General features: G+C 34.1%; 1 protein-coding gene across 3 annotated transcripts in view; it reads right to left on the reverse strand.

The window, feature by feature from the left end:
• Positions 1-14,059, reverse strand: part of LOC108759590 (MDS1 and EVI1 complex locus protein EVI1) — an 84,374-nt gene that overhangs the window by 11,425 nt on the left and 58,890 nt on the right. For all 3 annotated transcript variants that reach the window (XM_018505095.1, XM_018505096.1, XM_018505094.1), the window contains exons 4-5: positions 3,827-3,958; positions 1,574-1,700 (exon numbers count right to left, since the gene is read on the reverse strand). In XM_018505095.1, coding sequence (XP_018360597.1) covers positions 1,574-1,700; positions 3,827-3,958 — 259 coding nt within the window. The remainder of the gene's footprint in view (positions 1-1,573; positions 1,701-3,826; positions 3,959-14,059) is intronic.

Here is a 14,059-nt window from a genome sequence, read left to right on the forward strand (position 1 = left end):
ATATATATATATATATATGTTAATGAATAATAAATGGCAACATATGGTACTATTTTCTTATGCATATGTGCTATTTCTTATTTATCTGCATGCCTGAAAAAATTCAAGCAGAACTCGACATTTTATTAAAAAAACATATTTCATTATATATTTTTATGTTACACATTGTAGACTGTTATTTATTACAAACTTTATCGAGCTTTTTCTAATGTTAAATATCGATTTTCTTTTCGATATAATTTACTATGTGAAAGATCTTTCAGTAATAATAACTTATCTTCACTGGCTTTGTCAAATGAAAATTTAGTAATAAATCTATTAATACGAACAGTGTATCTTCCACGCGCAAAGGCACATTTTACGAACATTTCCTAAAATTATGATGAAAAACTGTAGGCGAATTAACCGTAGACTCTGTAACGGCAGAACTTCGACAATAAGCCCGGTTTTAATTGTTGCGACATCTGGGTGTCGCATATAACCCTCCAGCCCTACCAAGTCATCATCCAGATTTTGACCATCGTGCAGAAGTTACAACCAGATAATTGTCGAGCAGTGAGGCACGTAGACGCTACCCTTCTTCGTAAATATATATCCGAAATATATTAATGACACAATTGTCCACACAATAAAATCCAACGATTGATCAACTAAATTAAACGGACAGTTTACGTTTCTTATACGTAAATGTGTACATTATCAATTTATGTAATTTTATAAACATTAAATAATAATAATTTTAATTAAAAAAGGAAAGATAATTTTAAATTTTCATAACTATCCGCGCAGTGGTTTTGTTCGTACAGTGACGAACAAGAAGGATGGTTTCGGACAAAAGTCGAAGCGACACGGGGCACGGCGACATGTGACTCGAACACGTCTATCTGCAAATAATCAGCGCTTATTACCGGACGAGGGTTAATACGCAACGGCCGACCAGGTGAATCACGCCAAAGTCAAGGGTGCATGACGAGCAGCTCGTGCACACAACGATCCACGATTTACCCTCTGCCCGCCCCCGATTCGTCGTTTCGGAAAACACCTGCCCCTGCCATTCATTTGCGTTCATACGCGTAATTGTACGCACACGAGCTGCTAACGTGTATTGCGCGATGTGTATCGGCACAGAAAGTCGTAAAGCCATGCCGAAACGATCGTGACGCCGATATCTTGCCGGCCATCTGAATATTATTTTATATCGTATTTTCTGTTCTCTTCCATTTTTTGTAGATGTTACTCCTCAAAAATAAAACATGCTGTGCACTGCTTATTTTTTATTGTTTTATTTGTTAATTCAAATTATTTGTTCAACCTTCAAATTGAATATCTTCGACGTTTTGACGTTTTTAGATAACAATATTATCCAATTTACCGATGTTAAAAGTTACATTTATATACATGTACAAAACAAAAGTACAAAAATGTTATTAAAGTAAATTAAAACAATATCTTTCGGTATTGTCTAAAATATCCGAATAGATAAGCTTCGACGTTTTATTTGTAGAAATACTTGATAAAGAAATAAATCTCTGAAGTTGTTTGGTTTAAATTCTTATGACTTATATATGCTCACCAGTTTCTCGATCGCTTCTGTCCTCGGTTGTATTCTCGCCCAACATGTCCTGCAGCTGAAGCGGTTCCCGAAGACCCAGAAGAAGTTCTTCACCCGTTGCAACGTCGCGAACAGCCTCATACACCATCTATCATCAGAATTGTTATTTCATAACGCTTAATTCTTAAGTCTTTCAGCAACACAACAAATATTTCAAAATAATTTCAAAATTCTTTATAGTGCTAGAAATTATAAATAAAATTAACTTTGCAAGATTGTAAATTTATAAAATTCGTAAGTTATGCTAAAATTTTTTTTTTTATTTAAGTACTGATAATAATGATTATTAAATGTAATTTTTGCGAAATAGTAAATGTACAAAGGATTGTCTTACAATTAGTTGGGTGATATTTTAATAAATTTTTCTAGAAAAATTGCACTTTTATATCGAAGATAAAAAATCATCAAACATATTACATAAAAGCAGTAATATACTGTACAGCAGCATAATTCTTTTCCTATTTTACGTAAAACTAAATTAGTAATAATATCGCAGAAAAAAATATGAAGAAAAGACATCTAAAAATGATAAATGCTATTAATATTGATGTTTCGAGCGATTGCGCGTGTTTCGATTTTATTAAAGAGAATCCCGAAGAATTTATTAAAGAAGAGAATCCCTTCACACGAGGCACATAATCTGCATACGATTCTATGAAGTTCGGTAGCGTCGGAAAGCCATGAAACGATCTTTATAGTGTCGTCACAGGGCCCCATGAAGCATCATTACGATGGCGATTTTGCAGGGCACTGATAGAGAATGTCGCGTTCCCCATTCCCACAGCGATTGCGAGAGGGCGTATAGGAAGTCAGAGAAACGACCCCGTGGGGTGACTTAATAACTAAACACCCTGTATACATGTAGCTTACGTCGCGCCCACAACATCGAGAATACCATGTGCCACGGTTCACAGAGAGAAAGAGAGAAGGAGCCAAATGGACAGAAGCGTAAGCTCGACCCTAAATTGACACCGTGACCTCCATCATTTCCGTTTATATGTCTATTCGATGGCCAATCATATATGAACACATTGTTTTTAAAGGCGATTAGAAGAAAAATCTGTCTTTTTTAGATTTCTTTTTATTAAGAGATCACTTCAAAATCTGTTTAAAAACTTACAAAGATTAACTTTATTATTACACAAATTTCGATATTCTTCTTCTTCTCTCTCTCTCTCTCTCTTCTCTTATAAAATGAGTTTTATAAATACTTTTTAAAAATGAATAAAGATTATTTATTTTCTATTGAACAACAAACATATCATTTTATATCTAAATAGATTCTCTTAAAAACAATTTATATGTATATTACAGGATGACAGTTATTTGAAATAGATAGTTGAATATGTAGAAAACAATATGATAATTTTGTAAAGTACTAATAAGCTTTTTGACAATCAATGGCATATGTGCAATAAATTGGAATTCTGCTTAGTGTGTAATTATTGTTTCCTGTTAACTGCAACTGTCGATCAGATGTCAGTTGCGTATAAAAGTTAAACAGAGGGTGAATCAGAGAGTAGCTGCCAAGTGTCTAAAAGGGGGCTATTCTATTTACAATCATGTAGCAATTCTAATCTTTTTGTAATATTGTTAAAATTACGGCCAATATCAAAAACTATGAAGATTATATGAAGATTTAAAAAACCTTCTTGCATTTTATTTAAATAAAATAAGTTAATTTGGTATGTAACTCGTACTTATTGTAGTATCCTTTATAAATTGTCAGTAACTGCAAGTATTACTAACATTCAATTAATACAATTTTAATGCGGAATAATTACTTGTGCATACCACTCGCACACGAGAAGCGAAGAAGTAAAGGATTTCTTTCTATACTCGTGTACAAAGTACCCGGATCGAAGCTGAAGATCGCAGATGCCGATTAGTGATACCAATAATTCACTCCTCTGCGAAATTATCTTACCGCTAATCTGTACGCGTTTTTGCGCCGCTGTAAAGTGGGTTACGAAACAAGCGAATATGGATTTGAATTGGTTATTAACGTTGTCTATTTTTGCTATTCTAGTCAATAACTTGTAAGTTTTTTCTTATTTTTGATTTTTATGATATATCTAAATTAGAGAACTAACAATACGGTACAATAGAAAGGGTATGTTCACTTGCCGTACTTTATATCGGTAACGAAATATTACATCGCTGATTTTCGAGCTTTCAATTATGCTACATTCTCCATTATTGAATTGTTCTTACCTGACCGCCGATGAGTACGTGACGCATGTTCACTGCGTGTGAGCTAGCAGTACTTCGTATATATTTCAGCCAATTGTTTGTTTCGTGAGATGCATCCAACCAGCCTCTTACTCCACTGCCCGCTATGCGAACCTAAAATACCCATATACATGTAAATAAATATTGCATCATAAAATTTTCTTTATGCTAGCTGATGACAAAAAATTGTATTTATATTGTGAGTACGAAAAAAATAAATTTCAACTTTTAAATCAATTTTCCCGCAATTTTAAAAAAATAAAATTAATTAGTTTGATTTCTACGCTAGTATGTAAAATTTCATTGTAAATATCTAAGTCAATAAAATTATTCTTTGGACTGGATCGGTGCAAGTGCACGAAACGACACGTAAGTACTGTACATTTTTGGCGGTGAGAAACCTCAGTGTTTTGAACTCGGAACATTGCGTTTAACGGACTGTCGCTCACGGATATCATCCTCTCATCGCCCTTGCATCTGCCCTGACTTTCCGTTCCAGCATCCACAAAACGTCCCTACTTTTAGGGCGAGACAAGTGATTTTTTTCAATTGTCTAGCGCGCGGCTTCGACGCCCCGCGACGCTTGGCCGGCCAAGCGTCTCACCCCGATGCGTCGCCGTCGTTCCTGGACACCCCATTTGCCAACGGGAAGCTACGAATATTCTCCTCGTCACCCTCACCTCGTGTGGTAAAACACATTTTGCACTTCTATTATGAACCCGTTGTCTCCACCATTTACGAAAATATTTTGACCATTAAGTGTGTGTTGTAATAATTTTTTTGCAATAATATCATTGTACGAAATAAAAGTCGTTAAAAAAATACATAAAAAATACTTTAAAAATAAAATACGACTAAATACATTACATTAATTACGATACTCGTCGGATTTTAAACAATGACAAATATAACATCTACTTATTCATTATTTTACATATTATATATAAAAATGATTAAAACTTATTAAATTAAAAATTTATTTAGAAAATAAAGTAATAATTAAATTTATAAATTTAAATTTATAAAAATAGCTAATTATCGTTCTTTTCTGTGATTGGCCAATTTATCAAGATTTAGTACAAGAAAAATATCTTCCTTTTATATCTTGGTATTATTCTCTTAATTCATACAAATTGAATTTTCTCGATCAAAAGTTGGGATATAAATGAATTCTTCATAGTGTAGAAAAATATAATTTTTATGGCAAGCAAAGTCTATATTATTAGTGATACGATGGTGACAGTTCTGAATTTTGTTCTTGCAATTTAACAAATGTATTGGGATCTCATATCTTTTTGCAATATGAGTTGTCCCGTAGGCTTACACCACCTGCTGGTCTTAAGTACAACTAATATGCGTCCACAAAAATCAATAAATCTCACAGGTGGATAAGGGTTGGTTCTGCAGGTAAATAATCCCGGTTAGAGACGTCTTTTTAAATGACAGAAATTGCTTCACTGGAAGCTTTAAGAACTGCAGTTTATAAATAATCCTACCAGATTTCAAAAACATCAGATAAACCGCAAGACATTTGGTTCACCTTGACACTTCCTTTTCATTCCCATACCGTCGCTCTTTTCCGATCCATAGTGAAATCTCCATCTTCCTATTCTTTTGTGATCCTTTCATCGCATTCCTAATCTCTAGTTAAAATCCATAGAACTCAAAGCGCATTTCCGCTGCTATTTTTGTGTACGCGCTTCAATTAATATATGTATATACATATTTAATTATATTTTAATTATATTTTATTTTGTGTAAATTGTTTTGTTTGTTATTTTGAATAAAAAAAGTTAAAATTTGCAAGTATATGTTATAAAACTTTAAAAATTGGAATTAAATTAAGGAATAACAACACAGTCCTCCAGGGGACGTCTTGACGACGTCCAAAGGACGTCCGTATGTTCTTTGAACATCCTAAGGACATCCTTAGGATGTATCCTGGATAAAGTGTGTTATTAGGGAATTTAATGCCCAGTTTTCTACATTAATAACATAACAAAATTAATGTATTAGCATTTAAAATTTTGATAAAAATCAGAAGACGTAGAGAAAGAACTTAAGTACATCTATATAAATATAATAAATCCACATATAAGCACATGAATGGAAATGAATGTATCACTTTCAATATCGCGCCTTGACATATTAGTCCACGTAGTGCAGTTGAAAAACTCGTGACAATCTACAATACAAACCGAATGGGAAACAGGACAGTTTGGTAAAGGACGATGAAAAGGAATCAAAGCGGTACGAATTCTCGATGGTCATAATGGCTACTTTGCTACCGGGGACCATTAACGTGCGTTTTTGGAAGATGGGCACGAACCTGAGCGATACAATGGGACTTCTTACTAGGTTACACGACAGATTAGGATCTGTCCCGCCCACGACAATGATGCGCTAACTTGTTCATTGGCGTAGCAGCGCATTTCTTTGCGAAGAATGACAAATTGCTTATTTACACAAAAACTGATGTCAGAAGATACATAGCCAGAAAACTACTGACTACAAGATAGCAATTTGAAGAGAAATCTACGAAATATGTCGCATAAAACGGTATCATGCATTTTGTTATATTTATGTCCGTTTCTATCAATTTAGATTAACTTTAATCTTGGTTCATCTTTTTCTAATTCTTGAAAAACTAGAAAAAGATAAAGAGTTAATCAAGATTAAAATTAAGCTACGTTGGTAGAATGGATATTAATCTGAAAAAGTATTTTAGCATAGAGATATATTTTTAAATCCAAGCACAACACACACAAACAGATATGGATAATAATTTTTTGGCAGTAAGAAATCTTATATTAAATTTCAATAAACGTTAATATCATTAACTTTCTGTAACTGTTTATAAAGTATACGCTCAAATTGCTACGGAGTTTTTGACCGCATTTCCGACGTTTGTGAGGAAAATTGAGATGCGGATAGTCAGAAAGAGAGATTCGTCACTGGCTTTAACGACCCAGCAGGAAAGTTTCGCCTGCTTTGTCGGCATACGCGGACATGTGCTAACAATTCGTAGGACAGATTTGTCTGGCCGAATATCTCTCGTAATCGTGCCGCGCTATTCTAGACGGAATAGAAAATTATAATGCTAGAAATTGTATCGTCGGCGTCGCACGCACAAAATAGTCTTAATAGATCGCGAGTTACAATAAAATCTCTTTATATATAATATTGAAGATCTCGCGTTTTCCTGCATAGAGTAAATAAAATATTTATTGTATTTTTAGTAATAAAATTCATATTGTATCTATAAAATAATTGTATTATTTAATAATAATAAATTGAGTATAAAAAAAAAAGATAAAGTAACAAAAAAAATTAATAATAAAATTAATAATAAAAATTAATATTTAAAAATTGATATGTTGGCAACACTATAAGTTATTATATAAATTTTAAGTGTTCTAAAATATAGTTTGACAGACAGCGTTTCTACCAATACTATACAATTCAAATATTCCGCAAGTCGGATTTTCTCGAAACAAGTAGAAGATATTTGCAAAACTTGGTCGCTGAAAGATATTCATGCGTTGACAAAAAGGATCGGGTAAGTAAAGGCCTAAACGGTAACATTGTCCATCAGATCATCCACAGGACGTGCGGTGAAATCCTCGGATAGCTCGGTATGGGGCTTACAGGATTGTCCCAATACACAAAACACGAGATCTGCTCCTCCTTCCCTCTTTTCCTTTGTAATATCACACCTTCAACAAAGCAAAGGTTTTATGTCGTTTAGGTTTTACCGAAAGATGTCCTATGAAAAAGAAGCTGCTTGACAAGACACGATTCTCGTTATGAAAGGACAGATTCTCATTCTCAATGAACTCTAAATGGCGACGTACCGCATCCTTGTCGAAACTTCGAACAATCCACCAAAAAACATAGTAGTATCAACCGTCATATCGATATCTATCGCTCAGATTTTCTATAGAAATTTGTATCTGTTCTCTCAATAACTATACAAGATATTTACTACAAAAAATCTTTATTTACAATATTATAAACGTTTGTATTTTTATATTTAAGATATATTGAAATATAATATATTATGATAAAAAATTATGTTGTATTGTATAATAAAATATCTAAATAATATGTTTTTATTTCATGTATATTTTGTTTTTACTAAATTATTAATTGATAAATGTAAGTTTTTAATATATGTATATAAAAAAATGATAACTTAATTTTCTAAGCGAACATGAATTATATAAATTTATACGAATGCATTAATGACAGAAGATTGTAAAACCTTATATCGCCGATAAAGAAAGTGATACATCTCAAAATTAGCAACTTTTTCAGAGTATTTTTACAAAATTCTTTCTGAAGAATTGAAACAATATTTTAATTAGGATAGTGAGCATGCATAATTTCACTTTTTTTCATATTATTTTTCTAATTATAGTATATTTTTTGAAACTGTGTTAAACATGAATTTTTTAAATTCGAACACTGCAACTATAATATAGGGTTGTGTAAATTTTATCCCACATCAAAGTTGTGACATTTTTCCTATTTTTATATAAGCATATGTCGACAAATATGATATCTTCTAAAAAAATATATTAGTTTTTAGGGACGATTTCCTTTCATTATTTCAAAAATGCTATTTTTTTTACTTGTGTCATTTATATCAACGCGTCAATATGATGAAAGCTAGTCTATAGATAAAAGAAAGTATCCTCGACTATAGTAACGGTCAGCGAAAGTTATGAATAAAACGGATCGATGGTGGATGATAGCTCCATGATGGCCGACGCAAAAATGCTTTTAGCCGACACACTGTATCCTCCCTCTCTTGCGGAGAAAATCCATTCCGTAACTTAGCCGACTGGCAGGATTGTCAACGAATATAGACGATACTTTTATATTTGATAAAGCTATTATTAAAAAGATGTGGTAAAAATCGTAAAGTATCTAAAAATAACCAGATACTATTATTTATTATCTTTAAATTAAAAATTAATTTAACAAATATATCAAATTAAGTTTGTTAACAAAAAGCGTTAAAAATATAATTGTACGCTCCATAATTTATTTATGATGTATAACAAAAAAATATTCAGACTATAATAAATAAGATTAGGCAGTAAATTGACATATTATGTCTGAATAAACGTGTTTCTTCCTTTACCGACAACTTCTTTATTTTTAAGATTGTTTATTATTAAAAATATATCAATACTCAGACGAAATAATTGATTACCGTTATTAATATCGACTTGCCAGGCAATAAACATGAATGCACCGTATGTATCCATCATGGGAGCGAATAAGCGAGATTATGCTCGTGTGACATACAACAATGGCGTATCGAATTTCATTTCTCTATCCCCTTTCCACGAGAGAAGAGAGAAGAGATGAAAGAGCAGGGAAGAGAGAGAGAGGAAGAAGAGAAGAAGGAGAATCGTGTCTCATAAACATCAACTGCGCCGGAGCGCATTGGTGAATTTCCCAGACTCGTCGCTTTCCACTGTTTCGGGAGATTCGTGGAGTAAGCGCGACGGGGGTGAGCGAAACGGTCAATTATCATCCCCTAAATAACGGAGCTGTTTACGAGTTTAGGCATCACGTAGCGCCGGCACGATCCTTACGACCGAGCTAGGCATTAGGCACTGCGACATCTTTGCTTAATTTCCCTCCCAACATTGCGAGAAACGAGAGAGCGACGAGAAGAGGCCTTAGGAGCCAGCCGCTCTAGTCTTAATTAACGCTTGATTAATCCCAAGGAATCGCCTTCATCCCCCAAGTTCGCGCGATTCTCGAACGAAATCTGAGATCCAGAGCGCAATGAAAATTATTATGACGCGCAAACCTCTTGAAGCAACAGCGATTATCCTGAATTCTCTCATGCGAGATCACGCGGATGACGTGTTAATTGGTTTAATGATTCGTTTCCGCATGATTAGAATTCATCGACGTAGCCGCGTTTGCAACCTTTGTCCGCGTTTCATACGTTTCGTGTGTGAAATTATGTGATTTAGCGGTGCACGTTTGCACGAATAATTACATTACCTCATTCCTACAAACGACGTCAAGTTGAGTTACGTTTTCAAAAACTGCGGGAACATTTTACGTTTGCAATTGGATTAATGATTTTTTGTTTGAGTAATAGGTGTACAACTCTAGGAGAAATTTATGGAAAATCTAAATCTATTAACTGTAGACGGCAACGACGTGCGTACTATATAAAATTATAATTTGCACGAGATATCAAATGAGATTTAGCAATTTTACATGATGATGCAAAACGAATTCCGTCAATTTTTGGAAGCCAATCTTTACTCTTTCAAATAACTCCGAATAATTTCGACTATCAAACGTCGACATTTGGTTGCCACCGACAATTTTTCCTCGATTGCATACATATTTCTCTACTCATACTTGACCCACTTGACTCGCGGCAGGAAAGTAATGCAAGTAATGACAGAGCAAGCGGTGCCCTCCGACCCGTATCTAACACGCAGCAGATGCCACCCCCGGCATACACATTCGCCTTCTCTACAATACAACTTCTAAGGGAAGCTACCCTCGGCGTATCTAGCGGTATAAATTATATCCGAGTCGCGTCACTGCCAGCCCCTTATATGATCGATCATTAGAGAGGCTGACCCGCCAGAAAATTTGGCAAAACTCGCCAATCCACAGCCCGACCCTTCAAAACAAGTTTCCGCTTGCTGTAACTCTTGATGTAACAAAGAATAATGATAATTTTCTTTACTTTTAACGAACGAGTTAACGAACGTTTGATCGTGTATATCTCCTTCTTGTCATGATCAACTCCTTCAATTTTGATTTCTAAACATTCTTGATAATACAGTCTTGGCCAGTATAAATATAAAGTACCTTCACAAATTGATGTAAACGTTCTATATTTAACAGAAAATTAACTAAAAACAATTTTATTGAAAAATAATAATATTTATTTTTATAACAGTAGATAATCATATGATACATTTTTATAAATAATATTTATTTGTATAATCAGTTTTAATATTTTGTCCTCCTTTGACTTTTCTAAGAAAATGCAGTACATGAGAGTGTTTCATATTTATGGCTAAGGTTGTATAACAACCAATGTATATAAGACTTTGATGTGTAGGTAAAAGGATTAAGTAAATGAATTATAAGATATTCAAAACAAATTATCAAAAATTAATCTTGAAACATTATTATATTTATTCAAAATTAAAAATTGTCGTTACTATTAAATCTCATCGTAAACTTAATCTATATATGATATGTTCTTTTGTAATATCCGAAATTTATAAATTTCGCTTTATTTATATAATATTTACTGTTCAGTTTTTAAAATAAATACTTTATAAATGATATCGTTAAATGTTATATTATTATTCCCTATAAGATTAATGATTTATATATATATATATATTAAATTTTATATATCACAGTGTTTAAATTCTCCTGAATATTCAGTCGTCACTTAATCAAAGAAATGAATGTGAAAACAATTAAAAATTGTTTCTATGTCTCTGAAATTGCTAAATGCGCATCTCATAGGCCGAGATTCTCTATCCTTAGCGCAGCATGCAGGACAATTAAGTCGATGCCGCGATTCACGAAGTTCCGGACTAACTGGGAACAGTATGATTTATGCAGGGCAATAGTCGAAAGTACACATGGAACGCCTACGGGGTCCAGTGTATTCCAGTGTATATATTGAACTTAGGCTACCTTCCTATACCGGACCAGATTAGTTCGGTCATTGTAGAGCCCGTGCGCTCGCATGCACACAATCTGTCAACCCAGAGCTCCGCTTCGCCAATCTCGGTCTAGGTGGACCTACGTGTGAAAACCAGGCGGCGGATATTCCGTGGTCGCGTGAATTTTCCAACAAATTCGGCGTCAAGAGACGGTTTTTGTATACTTTCACGGATCGCGCGACGTCCAGTGTCGTGGGCACCACCGAGCAGACGATCACCGCCGAGGCAAATAAATTCTCACCGCTCCACTGCGCGGCAAAAAATTAAATTCAATCACCGATCGTTAGCCGATGCTAACTCTATAATTTCAATGCAGAACATTTCGCCTCCGGGCTAGAAAAAAATTCCAATCAGTGCCGCCGGCAAGCCGATGCACTCCGTAATTTCATTCGCCCGCGCCGAGGGTCATTGGGCTGATCAAACAGGCAGGCCTGCATTTCAAAGTGTCGTTAACGAACGAACCTTTTTTTCCTTTCTACCGTGACAAAACAATTACCACCATTGATTGGTTGTCGATTCACGAGTTAAATTGGGTTTACATTTTAAACGGTGGTATAGATTTTCACGGACGCAATAGAAATTACGAATGTCGAGAAATTACCCTCTATCAATGTGTCTGAAGCTTGATGCTTCACTAACGAATCCTATTTACAATACTTGTACGTATCATTTGACATCGATATGTTGTATACGTTGATAGATGTTCATATTCTAACTTTATATAATATTCGTACTCAAACTTTAAGTTAATATGTCATTTATTAAGTAACTGGTTACACAAACGTTAATTTATTAACACTTGGATTTTAATTCAACTTATCCTCTATCCTTTTTAATTCCGGTATTGGAAAAGTCTAATTGAAAAATACAAGGTATCTATTAATCTGAGGAAATTAAGTTTCTTTTAAATATAGGTATAAAAAAGTTATCGGTATGTAAGTCAGTTCTAAATATTTTAATTTTATAAATACGTGTTCGTTTTGATATCTTGATCTAAGAAAAAAGAAATAAAAGATCTATTAAACTGAGAAGGGTTAAATTTGATTTAAATTTAGTTATTATTTAAATATAGTAAAATAAAATGTAGATAAGTTGTGGTTCTAAATGTTCCTTATTTATAAATAATGTATATGCTCGCTTCAATCTTGATCTGCGGGTAAGCGTTTTCTTGTCACTTAATTTTGCTTCCGTAAATACGCACAAAGACAATTGACCGTTTCGCGTGAAGACTGTTAGCAGCAATTGCTTAATAATTCTTAAGTTTGTCTTTGAATGCGCATGATCACACAAAAACTTTCCTACCCGAGCATCGAAGGGTAATAGTTCCTGCGAATACGAGACAATCGTCGGCACATCAAAGACGACGATTGTTTCACGTAAATTATTACCGCGAACGCACTTGTCCGGCTTCTCGTTATGAGTTGGCGAACAAGTTCAATTAAGTCCACGCCTAGGAAGGCGAAGGACGGCTTCCTACACACGCGGAGGCCTTATCCTACATCGAGTGGCACCATCAACCCCACAAACCCACCCTAACCGTTGCGAGAGGGTGGAACATTGACTATGAAGGTGCGGAAAGACCAATTGCCTTGTCTCCAACGTTGTAAACGCAAAAGAATTTAATATTCCAATTTTTACCAAAAAGGTACGAACGTGGTATTTTTAAATATGTTCCTACATAATACGAATTTCTTTTACATAAATAAAAAAAAGAATTACTTGCATAGAGAAAGAATAATTTACTCTTTCAGAAAAAAGTTTCAATAAATCTAATTGAAAATTAGTAGGAAATGCTGAATATCTAATAATAACTGAATTATATACGATATTAAAGAAAATTTGTAAGATGTTAAGAAAAATACAGATTACGTTATATCCAATTATATAATATTTTAAACCTAAATAATCTCAAAACAGGAAATAGTGAAATAAGTTAGCTATGTCTATTAAGGAAATTAATGATCCACCTCTTATTGTTAGATTTATGGATATATTCTATTTTAATCTAAATTTAATATTTGAGACAAAATAAGATCAATCATTCCAGAAGTCTGGGTCGGAAGGATAAGAGAAACGCCATGAGGGCTTTGTCTTTTGACACCGATGATCCTGACGACTCGTCTCCTCTGTACAGTATACCAGGTCAGCCTGACGACTAGGCAACACGTGTCGGTTATGTCTATTATCGACAGATAGCGGGGTAACGAGCAGGCGAGATTTATCACCCTCCGTTACTACCCCAGAGGAACGGGACACTCGAGGGTGCGATGGGGTGCAAAGCGGAGAATTGGAGTTACAGTTGAGTTAGCAGAAAGAGAAGTGAGTTAAGCCTTAACAGAGTCTCATATGGCCTCTTAATGTTCCCGCGCTCATAAATGATTTCTTCGAGGAGCGCCAATTTAATTAACGACAATGAAAACATTGGCAAATTACTGTATCACAAATGTATACAAAATTATGTTATGTCGAAAATTAT

The sequence above is a fragment of the Trachymyrmex cornetzi genome, unplaced genomic scaffold (assembly GCF_001594075.2).
Source record: "Trachymyrmex cornetzi isolate Tcor2-1 unplaced genomic scaffold, Tcor1.1 scaffold195, whole genome shotgun sequence".
Taxonomy (NCBI): Eukaryota; Metazoa; Arthropoda; class Insecta; order Hymenoptera; family Formicidae; genus Trachymyrmex; species Trachymyrmex cornetzi.